Raw genomic sequence first — 21,347 nt, 5'->3', positions numbered from 1 at the left:
AGAATATTCTGAAGTCTGCTAAAGATTTTAAATTAAAAATAGGGACAACTAATATAAAATTAAATAAACAATAATTCATTATTTCATGACAAACAAGAATAAAATAATTGTCCTGTAAATTTTCAATATTGTGTGGAGATTTTATATACTTGGATTTATTTAATTTTCTGTTTAGACTTATTCTAATAATTTTCTATTTAATGACAAACTAAATTTGCACTTGCCTACATTGTATGTTCATATTATTCATTATAACAGGATTTCTTTTGAAAGGCCAGTGGTAGAGAACAATGTAACACACAGAAAAACACAGTTTTCCAGCAATATCTGGCTTGTGCATTTATTATATTCTGATATTTCTACTACTCCCTTCTCCAGTGTTACACTTAACTGTTATAGAGGAGCTGATTTTCACAGCCCTGTCAAATATAAATCAAAGCAGAACATCAATTTTCTTAAGGTATTTCAGCAATTGGACTGTCAGTGTAGACCATTTCTTTACTAGTGTTGGATTTGTGTACAATAATATGCTATTACTTAATTAAACAGACGCAAAATAATCTGAGTGATAGGAAAGGTCTACATGTGAGCATCCATCAAAATTATTTGATATTTGTATCCAGCTGCCATAAAAATATAATGTAATTTGAATTCCTGAAGCTTTATGTCTAGAAGGTCTAAATTCACTGGTACAAACACATGAGTGTGACACCTAGATACTTTTCTTACCTGTTTTGTAAGGTAATATAATAACTTTATTGTTTCAATGGAATTACATATTGCCAGACTTTCAGTATGTGATGTGTATCAGTTGCAGGACTCCTAACACCAAAATAAATTTATAAATAATAACCAACAAAAGATTTGATTGTCAGGTTTTGACAGTGTTCTTCATAAATTCTTTCTTTTTTGTCGTCCCTAGAGATCACAAATACAGCCTTGACAAGCCCTTTGCTTTTAACAAACCACTAATTGGGACTTGTAGTTTTCACTTACAAAATATCTACAAAATGTTATTACACACTATCCATACAGATGTTTCCTTGGCCATATATTTTGACTTGATGTAAAAATGGCAGTCTATAATCAGCTTATGCGTCCCCTCTCTATCACAGTTTATTTCTGCAATTGAGACGTTATTTCTATAAATTGAATGTGAGACATATAATCTTGAAAACCTATTATAATATAGGCCTGACCAAATCAACCTAATTTTAAGATTTTGTTGAGTAACTAACAAGTCAATTAATATCTAAAAGTAATTTTTCCAATTGTAGTTCTTTTTGAGACAAATCTGTGATCATGTAAGAAGATTATGTGGTAAAATGACCATGATATTCCAATATGGTAACAACTGGGATTATTCATTTTTGGAGCAAGGGTTTTTTTGCTGTTGGAACAGAACAGCACTATATGTATGTTAGGATGTTAGTATTTTAGCATGTCAGATGTAGAAAAAGTCACTGCTGCTTCAAATAGACATTAGGAGTGTAATAGTATCAATTCATGATTGACCTTTGAATCTGCATACCTACCTATAGACAAGCATGAAGTCAGCAAGGAAACATAAATTGGAGTGTGATGCTGTGGTGTTCTTAGGACAGTGAATTGCATTTTTTTTAATCTTGAAAGAAAACTGAAATTGTTTCCAGGGTTCTCTCTTAGAAAAGTACCTTTGAGCAGGCTTTTACCTCAACCCAAGTAAAGTTTGATCTTTTATGAACTTTTATCTTCTTAGGTTATTTCCTGACTTTCTTGGAACCAGTAAACAATATCACTGTAGTCCAGGGGCAAACGGCAATCCTCCACTGCAAGGTAGCAGGAAATCCATCCCCAAATGTCAGATGGCTGAAAAATGATGCTCCAGTGGTTCAGGAGCCAAGACGGATCATCATCAGAAAAACAGATTATGGTTCACGTCTAAGAATCCAGGATCTGGATACCACAGACACAGGATACTACCAGTGCGTGGCTTCAAATGGGATGAAGACAATAACTGCAACAGGAGTTTTGTTTGTCAGGCTTGGTGAGTTCCTGGCTTTTATGACTGCTCAGACTGCTTTATAGACTAGGAATTAGTTTTAACCATAGCATAATGAGAAATGAATTTACTGTTTTAAGAAAAATTCTCGACACAAAAGAAAATAAAGTCAGTGCCTGGGGCCTCTCTCCCAGCACAGAACTTCTCAGTTGAACTTGATACCCCTTTAGTGGTAATAAAAGAAAGTAAATACAGATGTAGAGGTCTGTAAATATACAGAAGAAAAAAAATTAAAGGAGTGCTGGTAAAAAGTACAAAAAGGTACAAAACTCAGTCTGTAAAAAAACCCAAAAACTGCTGAGAAGAATGACAAGCGGTTTTCTGTGTGATGTCCATAGTTCTGGGCCTATCCTTGTGAATATCAGTTCTGTATTGCTATGTGGAGCGTGGCCTCAAATTCTGTCTTCTGACACGTGAAGGTATATCACACCTTTGAACAAGTGCTTATATTACATTTTGGAGACTTAATAGGCCAATCTGGAAGCTAACCTTTTATTTAGCTTGCCTGTGGAGCAATGGGAGAAAAAATTCAAGATGCATTTTTCTAAATTTTTTTCTTATTTTGTAATGTAAATAATGGATTCCACAGTTCAATTTGTAGTTATTGAGTATTGAAGCGCTGAGTATTGACCCTTGCTCCTGCTGTTGCAAAAATTGATCATCCCCTTGCCACATCCTAATTTCTGATAGTAAGGCACAGTTGGGGCTTATTAAAAGATAAGTGATGTGTTAAAATAACCCCTTGACTAACTACCTTTGTCTTTATGGTGGAAAATATATTATGAAAAACACTAAGTCCATTCAGGTTGCTGCTGGAACAGACAGTAGATTCATGTGATTTTTATTTGTGGCTTTGAAAATAACAATATATAATTATGTTCAGGAATGCAGAGGGTTTTGTTTGGAGCTTGAGATAAACCTTCCTTAAAGAGACAATTTCCTTTGGATTGCTATTGACTTTTTTTATTATGTTGTCCTTGCGCTAAACTTGTCAGCAATACTTGTTTGTTTTATGTTTGCAGGTCCAACAAACAGCCCAAATTACAATCTTCAGTAAGTACTCTTTGGAAAATTACTTAACGTGCTCTGACTACTTTTGTTCTGTCGGAATTTAGTTCATAAACTCAGTAAACACTGCCTGCAACTACAGTGTTCTTGCTAAAAGTATCTAATTTGACCAAAAACTCTCAGAATAGATGCAACTTTTTTAGACAGAGGCTACAATGGGTTTCGATTTGATTGACTGTTCTTGAGCAATTTCTGCTTGCTTATTTCATGTTTTGAACAAACAAATTACCACAAAGTCATGTTGGAACAGTAATTGTTTACAGGGCAAGTACGGGCTAGAAGAGTGGTTAAAAATGAATGGTAAAATGCTTAGCTTGCTGTGGTTGCAAATTTACCCATGTTATATGATTATAACTTGAAGAGCCAGGTAAAACAAGACTAAAATCCTGTCGTTAAGTAGCTGTTAGTGTGATTTTTGACTTGAGTGGTGGTTTGGTGATTTCCGCAAGATGCCTGGGTTTACCTGCTGATTCAGTTGTAAGGATGAAAAGAGAATCATAGAATGGTCTGGATTGGAAGGGACCTTAACGTCACCCAGTTCCAACTCTTCTGCCATGGGCAGGAGCTCCTTCCACTTTATCAGGTTGCTCCGAGTCCCATCTAGCCTGGCCTTGAATACTTCCAGGATTGAAGTATCCACAGCTTCTCAGAGCAACCTGTTCCAGCTCTTCACCACCCTCTGAGTAAAGAATTTCTTTTTAACATCTAATCTAAACCTGCCCTTTTCCAGTTTAAAGCCATTGCCCCTAGTCCTGCACTATCTCCCAGTATAAAAATCCCCCTGCATCCTTTATATGAGAACCTTTTAAGGCTGCAGTGAGATCACTCCAAAGCCTTCTCTTTCTCCAGGCTTAACAAACCCAGTTCTCTCAGCCTGTCTTCACAGAGAGGTGCTCCAGCCCTCTGATCATCTACATGGCATCCTCTGGACCCACTCTAAGAGGCCCACATCTTTTTTGTGCTGAGGACAACAGAGCTGGACCTAGGATTCCAGATGGGCTCTCATGAGGGCCACATGGAGTGGTAGAACCCCCTGCCTCACCCTGATAGACACACTTCTTTGCATGCAGCCCAGGGTACAAGTGTCCTTCTGGGCTGAGAGCTACATTCTTGGGTTACTTCCAGCTTTTCATCCACAGGAAACCCCTACAAAGGGTTGCTCTCAGTGACTTGATCTCCCTGTTCATGTCTGGGATTTCCCCAACCCTGGTGCAGCATTTGGCACTTGATCTTGTAGAACTTTTTGAGGTAGTTGCAATTTGCCCTTATTAAAGGATGTCTTGGGAACCCTAATTTATTTCCACTTGAGAAAGTCATGAAGTAATTATTTTTTCACTGTATCAGTCAAAATGTTTTATTTATGTTAGTATATAACATAATGTGTTATATACCAGCTGTCCTGGCTGCCTTGGGTCAGTTTGTTGTCTTTTATATGCTGTGGGATAACTTCTAGGAGGATCTGCTGCATGATTTTTCCAGGCACACAGGTGAGGCTCACCAGTCTGTGGTTGCTCACATCTTCCTTTCTCCTCTTTTTAGAAACAAAAACGATGTTTCCTTTTTTTCAGCCACCCGGGAGTTTGCCTGACTGCCTTGACTTTTCAAATATGATGAGATTGTTTTGGCAACAACATCAGCCAGTTCCCTCAGGATTCTGGAACATAGTTCATCAGGTCCCATAGACTTGGCACTACTCAGCTTCATCAAGTGATCCCAAACCTGCTCTTCACTTAGTGGGAGAGACTTCCCCATACCCACACGGGAGATCATGGGCTTTAATGGAAAGGCTGACTGCCAGAGAAGTCATTGAATAACTCATTTTTCTCCCTATCAGTCACCATTTCTCCTTGGCCTTTCTTTTCTTGCCTATGTCATACCAATAAGCCTGGGAAACAAGTTTTGCATTGATTCACTTATGTTATAGAAAAAGTAATTAATTTTATTTCTTTTGGCTTCCCTAGTATTTTCCAAGTGCTTCTCCTGTACTGAGAATGAACTTGTTAATATTTCACAAATACCAACATAAATAGAACATTTTGACTGATACAGTGAAAAAAAGAATTACTTCATGATTTCTTCAAGTAGAAATAAATTAGGGTTCTCAAGATGTCCTTTATCCTGGGTTTTCCTAGGCTTCCTTATCCTATTTTCCTATGTTTTTAATGCTTTGCTATGCAACCTTTGCTGGTTTGGAACACTAAGTTAAAATAAAGAAATAATTAGGAAAAAAAAATTAAAAATCCTTTCATTTGGCTTTTGACACTTCACAATGAGTCTTGTACCATTGCTATTGGAAGCAGCAGTGTGCCATCATTATTCTGGACCTGCCATTAAAAGGTGAACTGAAGAGTGCGCTGCTGGTAGATTATTTTCTTTTTAATATCCACTAGATTGGACAGAAACCTGAAACTTTAGAAAAATGAGGTCAGGTCAAAGGTCTAGTAAGAAGTCATGAGGGTCTTATCATATGAGGCCCAGGAGCTTTCAGGGATTAGGGATCTTTGCCTCATTGCATGCTTACTTCTGTTTCAATTTTTAAAAAAATCAGTCCTTCAAATAAAATGCCATATTTTGGTGGTAGATTTATTTTGTTTTCAGAAACTGACCCTGATTTTAAAAAAATCTAATATTTTGCATAAAATCATGCGGGTCAGTTTGTAAGCCAGAAAAGAGGAAGGGTGGAAAAAGGCAAAGGAGTACCTAAGTGCTTGGAAGGAGGTCTCATGGAACAAAGGACTCCTTCCATTCACTGTCTGCACAGTGCAGCCTCACACTGAGCCACGCGAGAGCCATTGCTGCTGGTATTAATGCTTCAAAAAAGACATGCTTCAGTGGAAACTTGAAACATAAAACCATTGTAACTTGGTTTAAGATTATACCTATTGAATATTAAGGGATAAGAAACATTATCTATGTAGATACCATCTAGCAAGGTATTTTTATGCAGTTCATGCTGTGGATTCCTAGAATTAATTAGCAATTAAAGATTGCCAGAGAGAAAGTGTGTGTAATGCAGTCAGACTTGCCAGTGCAAAAAAGCATCTTGACCTTCAGGTAATAAAGTTGAGGCGTTTTCATAAAAATCTAAATGTAAAATCTTTCCACCAAATACATAGTCTTAAATTGCTGTGGATTATTTGGAGACATCTTTATTTTCTGTCAAGATCCACATGTCTAAAAATTTCCGGGGATTTTTCTGGAGAAATTGAGAATTAAAATCTATCATGCTTATCAAAAGTATTAAAATTACCAAAAATAGTAATAGATAATCCAGATTAATTTACAAAGGAAATAAATTCAAAACATGGTCAAAAAATAGTTTCTGAATTGCCTTTGCTGTCCAGAGGACTGTGCTATTAAAGGGTTGTTTTACTAGAGTACAACCCTTTAGCAATCCTTTCTCTCACTACATTATGCTTTTACTTTTTGCATCATTAGTATTTTTAGTTTTGCCTCTCAAAAGAGAGACATCCTATCTGTTCAGAAAGGTACAAGTGTGTGGATATAAAATAAATGTTTAACAAATACCAGAGAATGGGTTTTTGACCATTATTTAAAACAGTAATGGGCATTAATATCTTGGAGTCTAAGAGCAGAAGGGCAGAAACAGTTGTCTTTCCTTCTAGAAGTGATGTTCTTAGAAGATAACATTATTCTAAAAGACTGCATGTTCTCTAGTCTAATATAATTTTCTTTTGAATTGAATGATTAGATTAAATTTTACCCATTGGGCAAATTCTGGTTTTGAAGCAGTTAAACTATGGTAGTACCATCTTGAAGGGAGCTTGGGATGGAAGATATCTAATATTCAAATATTCTGTTTGTTGGCTCTTATGGGCTTCTGGAAAATTGATGAGGCCTCTGTGAAGTGAGGAAGGCACACAGAATGCAGGCAGAAAGGAATTCCCCTAAGCTCAGCCAAGTGTATGGGAAACAGCTCTGTTGTCACTGCTGCACTTTTCCCTATGTGACCTTTCTGAAATCTGCTTAGGATGCCAGGAGCTGAGCCCTGTGTGGAAGAACTGGGTTTTAAAAAAACTTTGAGAAGTCCCTGTTTTATTGAACTCTGACTAAGATCTGTTATGGGTTTGCAACTTTCGGTGCCTGTATATTGCATGCTAAGGAAAAATAGGTGAGAAGAAACACTGCCAACAAATAGAAGCAATCATTACTTTGTGGAGGAATTTTTGAGATATTAATTATTCAGAATGAATTTGCCTGTTCTTATGTCTGATTTTCAAGTAGTTTGGGACAACAGTAATTTTTTTTAAGATTTGGGCCAATGAAGAAAATTAATGATGCAACTGTAGTTAGGAAAAAACCAGTTCTTTCAAACAGTGAAAAACAGAATGTATAAAACCAGTAAGGTGGCTCTGTGAAAACTCCAGTGAGGAGGTTGGGTTTATGAGCAATTTATTCTCCATGGTCTACATATCCCAAAGCACACCTTTTCTGTGACCTCAAAAGGAAATTTCTGCATGATATGAGGGGCACTCATATATCTTTATGATGGAAACAAACTCATTTTCATTATGTGATGAATCTTCATGAATCCCAAAGCTCTTTGGCAAGCCAAAGGTATCTAACAACATACTAAGAAGAAAATATGCTTCCCTTGCAGTCAAATAACAGCACCACTTATATCTTCTTCCTTTCCTTAGGTGGTGTGGCAAATTTCTTTGGTCTCAACATAGTTTAGCCGCAGAAAACATTGTTAATCTTGGAAATTATACAAGATTATCTTAAAATTCACATAAACAGATGTTTTTTTGAAACAATACAAGGTTGTTTCACCTCAGAAGTTACAGTGTTTATTCAGGCCCTTAAGGACCAGGTGTTTGATGATGTGCTTCCTCCAGAATGACATGCTCGCCTTTTGTTTCATCAAGATATTCATGTGGCTGAGACAACCATATTTGAACTATGTATGTTTTTTTAAGATGCTTGTGGTAATATGTTGAAGTTACAGAATAAGCTCATACTTGTGTTTTCATTTCCTGTTTTAATCAAGGAAAAAAAAAGAATTTTGTGATTAAAACACAGGACTGTAATTTCAGAGGTCTGGATTTAATTTCTGACTGTACTCCTGTCTTTGTGTGTGATTGCAGCAAGTTGTTTAACCTTTGCCTCTCCATGTTATGTACATCAAATGGAGATGGCGGATCTTGGGAATTTTTTGTCTTCTTCTGCTATGGGATCAGATTATTTCAAAGTGTTTTAGGTACGTTCTTCTCCCCATAAAGTTTGGAATGTTATCCTGTTTTATGAGTGAGGAACTGAGGCGCAGATTATCTTGGGCTGGTCTACATTAAACAGCATGTGTTTGTCTTGGCAGGTTTCCTGACTCCCTGACAATCCAATTTGGGGATCTGGCAGAAACATGCTGCAATTCCCTCCTAGCCCCCGTGTGTCAGTTTCCTTTTTTTCTTTCAAGGCTGAGGGGGAGGCCGTATTTCACCCTCCTGTGGGTTTGGGGCTCCTTTCAGGGGATTTTGATCCACAATCTCCGATCTACTTTTGACTACATCATTTTAAATGTCCTTTGACAGTCCTTCAGGCCAAGACAGGAAATTTGGAGGAAGGACAGAACTAAAACCAAGGTTACACTAAATTTTTTCTCTTTTATCTATTTTAGAATGCAATTTTTCCATTTTCCCTCTAATTATGTTGGATACAGCCTAGAAAGGCTCAGATGTTGATGACATCACAAATTAACATGTAACTAAAATTTATACTCTATTCTGCCCAGAGATGTAGGGTGTGCTCAGAGGAAGCTGACAGTCTATCTTGTTATAAAACCTGATTTTTTAATCTCATGTTACTCATGCATTTCAAAGATTACTTCCCCCCCTTCCCCCCACTCTTTTTAAACCCCAGAACACGTGTAATTCAAGGCAGAGTTAAAGAGCAGTGGAAATACTGTTTTGGGTTGTTCTGCACCACACCAAATCACAGCTTCTTGCCACATGACATTGCTTCTTCAGCTTGAATCTTCCACTTAAATGCTTTCTAATCACAAGTAAATAAATGATGAACAATCTAATGCATTTTATATTATTTAGTGGTTAGTAGTAGAAATTCAGTGTGCTTACAAAGTTGATGAATTTTAAAAGCCAGATGTGTATTTAAACTAATATACATACCATCTCGGAGTAGACACAAGTGTCTGTGTTTCTGCCAGTTTTTGTCTGGGGAAACTATTACAAGTGGTAGGTTTTCTTCCTTTCTGTGAAAGGGATGGAAGAAATGAAAAAAGATGTTTACAGGGAATATATAGGCAGAAAAAATTATAATAGTTTGCTTCAATCTGTTATGCTCACTAACCCATGTTGCTCAGAACTCCCCAAAACCAAAAGAAGCCAAGCATATGCACAGGTGATTGAAAATAAATCTTCATGAAAGCTCGACCCTCTTTTTTGCTATTGTATAAATCAAATGCCCTTGTGCGAATTAAACTGTAATGCAGATGCACTGCTTTACTGAGAAAGACTGGCGTCAAAGACAAAAAAGCAACCCTGCAGGACTTGACCTGTATTTGGGCAAGGTTTCTAAATACCTTAGGAAGAAGTAGTATTTAGTTACATCTCTTACAGTTAAGCTAACTTAGGGTTAAATGTCAGAAGTGCTTGCCCACTTGTTATTAGCAGTACTGTCAAGATACTTTTAAATACTTTTAAATGGGTTGGCTCAAGTAACGAATGTAATTCATTATATGTGGGCTACAACCGTGCCTTATATGTGGGCTACACCAAACAACGCAAACACTTCCTTTCCTGAGGGTTCTTTTTCAAAAATGTAGGCCTTTAGCTTGTATATGAATATTTAAGGGAGTGGATGTTTTCTGTGGGTGAGAATTCTGTTTATTTGGAGAACCTGCTTCCTACTTTGCAGAATAGTGGCTAGGTTTTTGGTAGCCAAAAAAGCCCAGGCTGTCATACCAGGCGAGCTGTAAGGTGTGACTCATAAGCTGTGCAATACATGGCAAAGAGCCAGTTTACAGCTCTTTGCAAATGTGTGACCCCAACACGCCCTCTTCCAGCAAATTCCAGATCAGCAGCAGGTGCTTAGGTTTTAGCAGCTCAGAAAAACAGTTTATATTAAACAACCAAAGAAGTTGCAAGCAAAGTTAAACACTTGTTATTCCCTTTAAGGGTATATGTAAATTGATATTCAAAGTAGTAATGGCCCTTGGGGTTTTGGCAAGTAGCTACTGCAGCTGTTGGACATCCCTGATATAACCAGCAATCTTTAGTGTGTTTAGATTTTACTTCTTTCCCTCTATCCCTCTCCTACTCTCATTTGTTCAGTAGCTTAAATGGCTTTCAAAGTATTTATTGTATGTCTTACAAAAGGACAGTTATATGTCCCTGAGACTTCCTGTAGGCATTTGATGCCACATTGAGTTTAATTAGAGTTCCTTAGGATGCTGAATAGCCTTTAAGTGCATATAAGGAAAGGGTGAATGTGTAGTTAGGCACAAAGATAAAGGAACACTATTCTAATGAAAAGTAGGTAATTTAACAAAATGAGATAATGCTGGAACATCACACCATAAATCATCCTTTCAATTTTTATGGCTTTATGGTTAGATTTTTCCCCACTTTTGTATTATTATGTTCTCTATTTCAGTTTGAAAGAGCCAAAAAACCTAGATGCAGCTAATGTAGTGTATTGAGAGAAAGTCAAACAGATGGTACAAACCAATAATATTTGAACAATTCAACTCAAAACTAAATAGCATTAACAGTGATGGAGGGAATTATTTTTGGAGAAGGTGAAAGAAAATTCATTAAGAAAAATCTGTTCTTTTAAATTGGTATTGCTTTGTTAAGTCTAAAGTCTGAAGTATTTGAGGTATTACTACTCTAAAAGTAGGGCTGCAAGAAGCATTTGTCATCATCAGTTTCTCATACTCCTCAGAAAGCTTAATCTTTACTAGTAGAGGAGTAAACACACAGACTAAAAAATAATAAAATACAATACAATAAAGTATAATAGAGAGCAATACAGCACAATAAAATACAGTAGCTCCAGTTGGCTGGTACCTACAATGATCGTTTGTTCCAGCTTCCTGATCACTCCATTGACGAAAGTTAAAGCCCATTATTAAGACCATTGTTCAAATGCCTCCTTTTAAGGCACTAGCAGGCACAGGGCATTGACCACCTCTTTTAGAGACCCTGTTTAAGTTTGGCCACCCTCTTGGTAAGGAAATGTTTCCTGTTGTCCATTCAGAACCTCCCCTGATGCAGCTTTGAGCCATTCTCATGCGCACTGTAGCTGGAACCCAGGGAGAAGAGACCAGCACTCCCCCCTCCTCCCCTTCTCAGGAAGCCATAGAGAGCAGTGAGGTCACCCACCAGCCTCCTCTCCAAAAGCAGCCAAATCCAAAATCCTTAGCCACTTTTCAGGTACATAGCTTCCAGCCCTTCCACCAGCTCTGTTGTCCTGCTCCGGACCATTCCAGGACCTCCTTCCCACCCTTGTCAGAGCGTGGGGCCCAGCCCTGCACACAGGACTCAGGGTGAGGGCACCAGGGCTGAATCCAGCAGGATAATCCCAATCCCAGCTGGTGATGCTGTGTCTGCTGCCCCCCGGGATGGGGTTTGCCCTCCTGGCTGCCCGGGCACACGCTGCTGGCTCACCCTGAGCTGCTGCCCACCAGCACCCCCAGAGCCCTTTGGCAGGCCTGGGAGTCCTGCTGCATCCCTTTTTCTATGGCTTTCCCAGCCACAGAGTCATTTAAGTAGGAAAAGATCCTTAAGTTCATTGAGTCCAACTGTAAAATGCTACATTACATAAAGGTGTACTCTCAGCTCAAATATCTGTTAAATTATGCAGGAATTTGTAGCATGACGCATCTACAAGCATGCCTTAGTAGCTAAGGCATGCTTGTAGATGTGCCATGTTACAGAGCTGAAGCTGTAGTCACTTTTCAGGTTGGAGCTGCCATGGATTTCTACTCACTTGTAGATAGCTGCAAAGTAGCATTTTTACACTGCCACTTGGTAATTATTGTAGAAAAGATAAGCTCAGTGTCAGAAGTTTAGCTGCATATTTTTTTACAGGGTTGGGGGTGAGAGAGAAAAGTGATAATGTAACACAACATCAGTAGTTTCAAGATTCGGATACTCCATCAAGAATATGCTGTGAGTGATCATTGTAGCTTTATATACTCTATGGCTCAGACTGACAGGTGTGTCAGTATATACAGGATCTCACTTTTTAAGCATTAAGAACTAAATGCTGAAATACGAAACTTGGGGAAGCATTTGTTCTCCTAATTGAGTATGCCACATGTTTTGATTTGGGAACAGTTTATTAATGTTAAACCCAATTATATTAATTTACAGAGCTGTGGTTTTGGCACAGTTGCTACTCACAGAGTATCAAGCTAATGATGTTTGCATAGCATCATGGGTGTGGCATCTGAAAGTAAGTTAATTCTGACTTCAGAATATGAGCTATTTTGCCTGTGGAACAATGCAGCCAGTATCCACTATTATAATGCAGAAAGATTTAAGTGCAGAAAGATTTAAATGGAAAAATGTGACAGTCAGGATTAATTGTTTGTACACAGAAAAAAAAATAAAAGAAAAAGAGGAAAGAGGTCTTTAAAATACAGTCTGATAAACATTCAGTAAGTAATTTCAATTCCAAAGGAAGAAATGTTAGGCGGAAGTTACCTTTGGCATTATGTCAAGGCTGGATGAGCACTCCAGCCTCCCAGCGTTTTTGGGTGATTCAGGGCACTCTTACCCCAGCTCCAGAAAAGGCAAGCTACAGACCCAAAGTTTGTTCATTTTCACTCTCTTCTAGTGGCTGAAGCAGATGTGTGTCTATTTTTAATTTTTGAGAACTCTACAGGCCTTGCTTGAAACTGTCATATAATTTCCTGTGGAGAAAAAGCTAATTTTCCTAATTTGGAGAAAACCAACAAACTTATTATGAAAATATGACGACACACAAAAATTATTTGATGAGTTCTGGATTCCTTAGCCATGCTAGCCAGACCTCGGCCGCTGGAACAGATGACAAGTGGATAACACTAATAATAGACTGCTGTCTCCAGTACAGACCAGCCCAGAGGTGGAGACGCATCCTTAGTCATCCATCGACAGACAGAAATGGCGAGACACAAAAATTGTTCGGTTTTGCTCTCGATTTGAGGGAGACGTCAAATGGTGCATACCTGGTGGTAGCCATGGTACGCATCCCTGCCCTGACTCTTCATCCTGCTTCCACAGTCCCTGTCCTCCAGGGCCCAACGCAAACTCCTCATGCAGCGCCTCAGTTTACCTTAGGAGATCCCCGTGGGTGCCAAGCAGTTTTCCTGTGTCACACACAAAGGGTGCAAAGCCTGCTGTAGGCACAGTGTTTGGAGAATAGCAGGAGCACTCATAGACTGGGCTTAGAATGCATTTAGGTGGAAATTACATAAAGGCTGGACAAATTCAGACTGTGTTTCATGGGAAGAGACAAAGCCTGTTCCATGTCTCATGTGTCTGCTCAATAGCAAGACAATGTGACAGCATCACAACCAAGTGGCTGCTCCTTCTACTAGTAGTGGTTGTGTTTGGGGCTTTAATTTATTTTTTGTCTAAAGAGAAATAAAATATAAAAAAAAAATTCCATGCCCTTATTTTGTGAAACATCTAACAATTTCCCTAAAAGTAACCAAAATTAAAAAAGGCAAAAATTACCTTTTGACTGTGGAAAATTTAATCTCAAATAAGCCATATCGAAGGGAAGGTATGATAATTGTTTGTAATGTTGGGAAGTATTCACAAACTCTAACTTTCTGCAGCATTGCCTAGAATTATCTTGTATTACATCCATAAAAAGTAGCAGAGAAACTAACAAATATTTCTTATTGTCACTTAGATGTTTTTAAGAACATAATTTAAAAGATGTCAACTTTTTCAAGTAGATAGAATTTTTTCCTTAAGACTGGAAAACTGACACTTCAGTATTATATGTTCTTAAATACTTGATGTTTCTGTAGTTTGAATGAAAGTGTTCTGCAAAAGACTTTGAGGATGCACACTTCTACATACAATTATATAGCAAATTTATAGCTGATGCTGTGATCATTTCTAGCTATTTTACAAAGCTCTCTGTTATCAGATGTATAATCTCTGTGGTAACTGGGTAGAAAATCCATCTATGTTCTGTTTTAAAAAAAAAAACAGAAGAAAGAAGAAAAAAAATTATGACAGTACAGTTATTTTCACTTTTTCATGTGCTCATATTCTTCCAGAAATGATCACATTTTTAATGGCATGGACATGGACACTTAAAACATTTAATAATGAATTTTGACTTTTTAACTTTTTACAAAAATGTTCTAACTTTTTAACCTCTTATAAAAAGGCAGAAAGTACTTTGTAGAAAGCTTATATTCCCCATAATTAAAAAAAAAAAGAGAGAAAAAAAAAAGCCAACCGAAATGAAAAGCTTTAAGATATTTCCACAGGATTTCATTTTTATGTTTTAAATTATTCCTTTGTCCTCCTTTTAACCTTCCCTCCTCTTTGGATTTTTATAACTTGCAATTTTCAGCCATGCTTGCACAGTCTTTTCTTTCAAGACTTCCTACTTCCTGCCTGTCTTCCTGGCATATATATATGTAGGTCTATCAGTAGATTTAAATCAACCGAACTATAGTAAAAAATTCCTGTTTGTGATCTCTTAGTGATGTGATCCCTTAGTCACATCCCTCCTTTGCTGAAGCCCAGCCAGCCGGGGGGAGCTGCCACGTCCCCTGCACTGGCCCCAAGGCATGAGCAGCCCCACTGCTGGAGCCCCCTCTGAGCTGCCCAGGATGGCCTTGATGGCGTTTTTTTGCTGTCTGATACAGCAGCAGTTTGGAGATTTTCAGCTGGTGGACTTTTCTGAGACCTTTTTGGAGTACCTATGTGTACTCACTCACTCAGGGTGGCATGGCGGGATGAGGATGGAAAACAGCTAAGAATTTTGCTTTCCTCTGTCAGCAGAGGGAAGAGGGAGCTGCTTGTTAGAGGCTCTTCAGAGAGGGTCTGTTGGCCCTGCTCACTTTTCTTGGAGATGTCAGAGAAAGACAATTTATTAGACAGTCATAACACATTGAGGGGCATAGCATGCCTTGAAAAAAAAGGGTGGGGAAGAAGGCTCATAATGGCTTCTTTGGTGAGTGAGAAGGTGGAATGCTGCATGGCCAGGTTCGTGTTCCCATGTGTTGAAATTAGTTTTCTGAAGGTTTTTCTTTTCAAATTTTTACTAACCATGGTTGTAACAGAAATGTTTCTGTTAAAAGTACCTGACATTCAGCAAAACAGATCTGCAGCCTTCCCTGGACTGCCAGCTGACTCATGTGATTTCAAGATTTCATCCCAACGTGCTAACACCTATGAAAGCAGAGGGAGAATTTACAAAAATGTCCTTTCAGTAAACTGAAAGAGAGAGTTTGTAGGCAGAAGGTAGAATGTTGTTGGCAGAATATTAGATCATCTGTTTGAAGTTACATGTGTTAATCAAGAGGATTGTGGCTGGTTATACAGCTAGGGACTATCCTCTATTTCTTACAGAAATTCAGAACATTGATGTCCTTGTTTAGTTTTGCTTCCTCGACTGTTTTACCCAGGTCATTGTAGTAAAAGCAACCCTGCCACCTATGTCTGTACTTCTGTATGTGCTGTACTTGGGAACTACAACATTTTTTGGTACACTGAAAACTCTTCTAAAGATGTAAAACAGTAATAAATACCTGCAGATATGATTCCAAGAAACCATAGCAGCGTGCAGAGTTACCTGATGAGCAACCTGCCACCGTTTCATGTGTTTCTTTCTCTTGTATTTGTTTGCCTGTGAGGGCTGTTTTTCATGTTACAGGAAAAATAGTGGATGAGTGTGTGAAAGAAAGGAAGGCAACACCATTTTCCTTTGGTTTAATCCACTTAAATTATTGATCGTGATATCTTTTATCAAGGACCCAGCTCAGCTAGGAGTGCTGACACCCACTTAAGGCAATGCCCACTGAGGAGACCAATTTGGGTCATGAGTCAGTCAGAAGGCCTATGATTAAACCCTATTGATGTTCTCTCCCTTTCTTGTCTTCAAATGATTTTTAAATATTTAGCAGCAAAAGACTCCTCCTTCCACAATAACATTAGAAAATATGTTTAAAATATTATTTAGACTATGTTTTAGAGACAGACTTTGGAGCCTGAGTTTCGTATTTAAAAATACTGATTTCATAATCCAATTTGGCAATATTTTCAACAGCCTACATATTAGGTTGTTTTTAAAGTTTACAAGTTGGTCTTTGACAAATGTCTTCTCTTTGGTTTGTCTCAAACAATAGTTTCATTTGTAGCTGTTTTTCTACTGATGACATTTCAATGTTCCTTTATGTATAAGCTGGTTTAAAATGCTCTCTCAGGTCCTATGATTAATGTGAACAAATACATCATCTAATAGAAACAGTAGAATAAAGATCAACAGTTATTTTTTTACTGGTTTTAGGCATTGAATATGGAGTTTCAGTTCACACTGTATTTTTTAGTAACTAGTAGATAAATATCTAAATCAAATGCAACACAATTATTCTGTTCAGTAATTGGAAATTTCAGTAAATTCTTTAAGGGATTCTGTGATGTACTACTTTCAGATAACAAGCACAAAATGTTTGTCCATGTTGTGTGCTAAATGTAAAGGGAATCTTTCTTTTTGAGTTGTTACACTCAATAAGCATTTGGTAACAGAAGTCACGGGCCATATCCATTGTGAGTGTAAATTGTCATAGGCCCATTAGCTTCAACTGAGCTATGACTATTTATACAAATTCCCCTGCCTGTTAGGTTTTTGTTTTTAACACTAGGCTCCCCTTCTTTTCTGATAGTATTTCTTAGGTTCCTTTAGTGCAAAGGAAAAGTTTTACTGTATTCCAGATATTTCATGTTCTAAGTCTTTCTTTGAGGAGTTAAGTACATCAGTATGGATTTCCTAATATCCCAGGGGCGCGGATCTTTAGGCGCAGGTGAAGATGTGCAAACAATGATTTTAAGTGCCGGAAAGGTGGGTTATTTGCAGAAGCCTTTGGTCAGAGGATGAAACTGTTTGTTCAGAGAATGGATACAGGTAGGGCAGGAAGCCTGTGCTCTTCTCCCATGATGTGGGTGCAGGGTGGCCTTCATTCAGGCAAGGGCCCAATACAGCAGTCAAGTTGTCCCTGCCACCCATTAGTTTCTTGGCTTCAGCAGGAAGGGTACAAATGGGCATGTGTGGAGTTTTGGGTGTTTTATGGTTTGTGGGTTTGGGATTTTTTTTTGAGGTTTTCCTGTACACCTGGGTTTTCAAAACTACACTAAAAGCAAATACCTATTTGTGTGTGTTACTGAATTTCTGCCCTGTGTTATGGCTGATGTCAGAAGCACCTGGCATTAGCCCAGCCCTTCGATGGATAATAATATTTCAAACCATACTTTCTAAAAAAATTATATTCTTTTTCTCCCTCAAATATTTACACCTCAGTGCTATTGCCTTGAAAGTCAGTAGTAAAACTTACATTGATATCCTGTGACAACGGGAGGCCTATGAGAATGAGCAATTTTAAAGCCCGTTGTTTAAAAGACAGCATTTCTTGAAAAATTTTTCTTCATGGTGAAACAAGAAATTGTGTGCTATATTTGATATTTTCTCGAAGGCAAATATACAAACCTGGCCAGAAGGTACCTAGTATTTTTCTATGATAACATTAATGTATATTCACTGTTTTTGAAAGGAGGCAAATCCTATAGATGCAATCAATATGGCATATGACAAGGGTAGTATGTTTTTTTTCTCTCAACTCTCATCTGTGGACTATTGGGGGAGGAAATATTTGGGGATGTAAAATAATTTTAACCATTGAAAAGTGATCCTCTTGTGAATAGGCTTTACTTCTCAGCACTATGATGTGATATGATACGCATCAAGAGTAGGGGTAACAAATTACAAAAACTGTAGTTCAACATTGTAAGATGTCCTGATTTTGAGATTCAGTATAAACAAACCGTATAAATAAATAAATATGTATGTGTATATATATATATGTAAAAACCCTGAAATAACTTTTTTTTTTACTGCAGTTGTTTATAATGCTCTTCTCCATCAGAGAGATTTGCCTCTCTTTGATTAAACATAGACTCTTTATTCCTTTATTCCTTTATTCTTTTTAGTGTTGCAGGTCAAGAAATTTCTGTGATATATATTTATGAAGTAGCCACACACTAGGCTAAGTAAACTCATAATCTGAAATATGATGCCTATCCTTTTTCCTCTGATCTTGCTGTCTGTCATGATAATTCTCTTTACACAGCTTCTGACATTAGTTATCAAGTTGTAACTATCAGAAATCCTAAGACATCCTGATAAGATGAGCAAATGCATACCAAATGTTGTATTTCTCTAAGAATAGCAAATAGGCTGACATATATAATTTGTCTTTTCCTTCATCTATCATAATCTGTGGTTTTCAGTGCATTTGTCCTTGCTTTGCCATTCTGTTTATAATGAAACATTAGTGGGAGGTCTGAGTATTTAACAATTCTTGATTAAAAGCTGCTCTAATCCCTGGACAGCATGGAAGACGGTCAAAGTTTCAGGTTTATTTGTTGTGGGAAAATTTATAGGAAATTTTAATTGCATTTAGTGTGCTTGTAGGAAGCTTCTATAACAAAGTTTCTACTACTTTTTGATAGCTAACCTTTGGAATATACTATTATAATCTATGAACTGGCTTATGTTTTACTTTGGTAAAGCATAGGTTGAGAATATGTCTGTCCATATAACTGCTATGGTAGGTTGGTAGGGTGTTATTAAATGAGATTTTTTCCAATGTATTAAATTGAAAAACTTACTCTTTTTGAATTTTCTTGAGAACTTCTGAGTTTCTTCCTATGGCTGGTGCATGGTGTTTTGTCTTTTCTATTTTCAGGAAAATAGTTTTGACTATAAGTTTCTGCTGTCTTTGTAACTAAAACTTGTGGTATGCAATCAGAATAAAGGTGTCTCACTAGCAAATTAATATCTGGTACCTCTCAGTTCTGCTTTCATAATTCACTTTGTGAATCCTTGCTAAAAATAGAGCTTCATGTGTTTTCCCTATTTCTAAGGAAAACCACAAGTCTGCATTTACTGTGTTTTCAGGGGCACTAAATACATACTGAAAATGTGCCTCAAATTCAGGTGCTTCAGTAGGTGATTTTAGTACTGAACAGAGTTTCCATGGTTGCCTTTTTTTTTTTTTTAAACTGTGATTATTTTGTTTCTTATGCCCTCTAGTCTGTTCAGCTGTGACAGTGGCAAACAATAGGTGGTGTTACAGAGATAGCATATAGTGTATTGTGCCCAGACATATGCTTTCCACATTTCAAATTTTCCATGAAGAAAAGCATCTTTGTTGTCAGTGTGTTTCCTTCTGTAGTATTTTGTTTGGTGTGCTTTCTGTGTCATATGCAAAATTAAAGTAATGCTTAATGAGAGGGTGGGGTAGTGATGTTTTTTTTTCAAGGACATCTAAAAATCCCTTTATGTATTTCTAGAGCAGATAGCTATCTTACGGAAGAGTTGCATAACCTCCATCTAGAGAGTTTTCTCTTCATCATGCTAGGTTTTATTCCTCTTCAGAGGCACTGATTCATCCAGTTCTTCCTTTATAGACCCAGATGTTCCTGGAAGTTGTGATTTCTAACAATGGGAGGAGTAGCACTGTATGATTGAATCTGCATCTTTCTTCTACACTTCTTGCTTGGTTAATTCTCCATTTCATATGGACTTCTACCCACAAACCTGAAGCCAAGCTGTATTTTATGAGGTGTTGCAGTGCATGTGTGATGAGGAACTTGTAAATGCTGATCAGTGCTTGGTTTGTCAAGATGTTTTCAGACCTTGTACAAGTTCCATGTTGTACATAAAAATAGTATCAATATTTTGGTTTTATTTTTGAGTGACTGAAGTAGTAGGTTCTTCTACTTTTGCTTTTGATTAGAAACCCTAGTTCTTAATGGAATTGTTCTGGCAGAAGGTTACCTTTTGAGTCTGGAAAACTGATAACACTGAATCTGAAGTATGGAAATTGGGGTTTTATGAATAAGGGTCTGTTTAGTCATATTCTTTACAATTTTATTTTTAAATCCAAACTCTGGTCAAACATCTGTTGTGTAATTGGGAGGAGAGTTCACTCAGTAAGAGAATACCTTACCTCCATTCTGAGTGCTGAGAAAATTCAGTTTCCAGGTGCAATGTAGTTGATTCAGCCTTCCAGCAAAGGTGCAAAAAAGACCAACATGTAGCATGTGTCTGACTCTGTTTTGTAAGAAAAAAACACAAAAAAATCTTTAAAAATGGAAGAAAATCACTGGAGAGAAAAGTTAATGCTACCTTGACATATGTGCAAACTAAAGAACAAAGGTAAAAAAGTACCTGTGGTGGATAGCTTGTAAGATTTCTGCAAGTGGAACAAATTGAACTATTCTGGGTTCCTTTTGTGGAGTCAGATTTCTCTTTCATGAGGGTTCTTGGTCAGAGCAGACATTATAGTTCAAGCAACAGGAAATTGAAGAGTCAGTATTTCTGTCTGTTTTCAGCAGCTTTTAATTAATGCTCTGATCAGCAACTAAATTGCTGGCATGTTGTTCAGAGCATGATTCAAAGCCACACATGGTTCCAAGGGCTCCCGTTTAAACTGCACATTGTACCACTCCTATGTTATTCTGTCAGACTCTCCCCGGGTTGCTTTTTGTTGCAAATTTTTTGCCATGTCCCAAGGGCACATATAGGTGAGGGACAGAATAATCTGTCAGGGAACTCTCACTGCTGCCACTTCGGCAGCTGAAATTAGTTTTTTTCCTAAGAGGACTAATCAAATTTTGTTCTCTCAGTACCACTACTAGTCAAACAGGATTCACTGAGTTTTCTGACCTGACAAAGATGCATGTAGAATAACAGCCACACTTCTGTCAGAGTTAACTGACATCAGGTTACTGTTTACTTTTGCTTGTGTCCATGGTAATGGTCATATCTAGTTTAGTACAATCAGCAGTTGACTATAACATGGGAGAGGGGAGCATATGTGTGTATTTATAATATCTAAGCTGTGTTTTAAAGTTCTTGACAAAAATAAATAAACAGAGCTAAGTAAGAGGTCACACTGCTTTTGTCCCCAAACCCATGCTGTTTGGAGTGTGCTTTTTTTTTTCTTTTTCGGTATTGGCGAGAG

The 21,347-nt window shown here is 37.5% G+C and overlaps 1 protein-coding gene across 1 annotated transcript in view; it reads left to right on the top strand.

Annotated features, from left to right (window-relative positions):
• The window catches only part of ROR2 (receptor tyrosine kinase like orphan receptor 2), a 141,462-nt gene that overhangs the window by 106,229 nt on the left and 13,886 nt on the right, over positions 1–21,347 (top strand). Inside the window, exons 3-4 of the mRNA XM_063180390.1 lie at positions 1,739–2,026; positions 3,064–3,094. Of these exons, the coding sequence (XP_063036460.1) occupies positions 1,739–2,026; positions 3,064–3,094 (319 nt within the window). The remainder of the gene's footprint in view (positions 1–1,738; positions 2,027–3,063; positions 3,095–21,347) is intronic.

Source organism: Melospiza melodia, chromosome Z (assembly GCF_035770615.1).
Source record: "Melospiza melodia melodia isolate bMelMel2 chromosome Z, bMelMel2.pri, whole genome shotgun sequence".
Classification (NCBI taxonomy): Eukaryota; Metazoa; Chordata; class Aves; order Passeriformes; family Passerellidae; genus Melospiza; species Melospiza melodia.
Note: the sequence above shows the minus strand (reverse complement) of the source record. Positions and strands in the feature narration are given on the sequence as shown.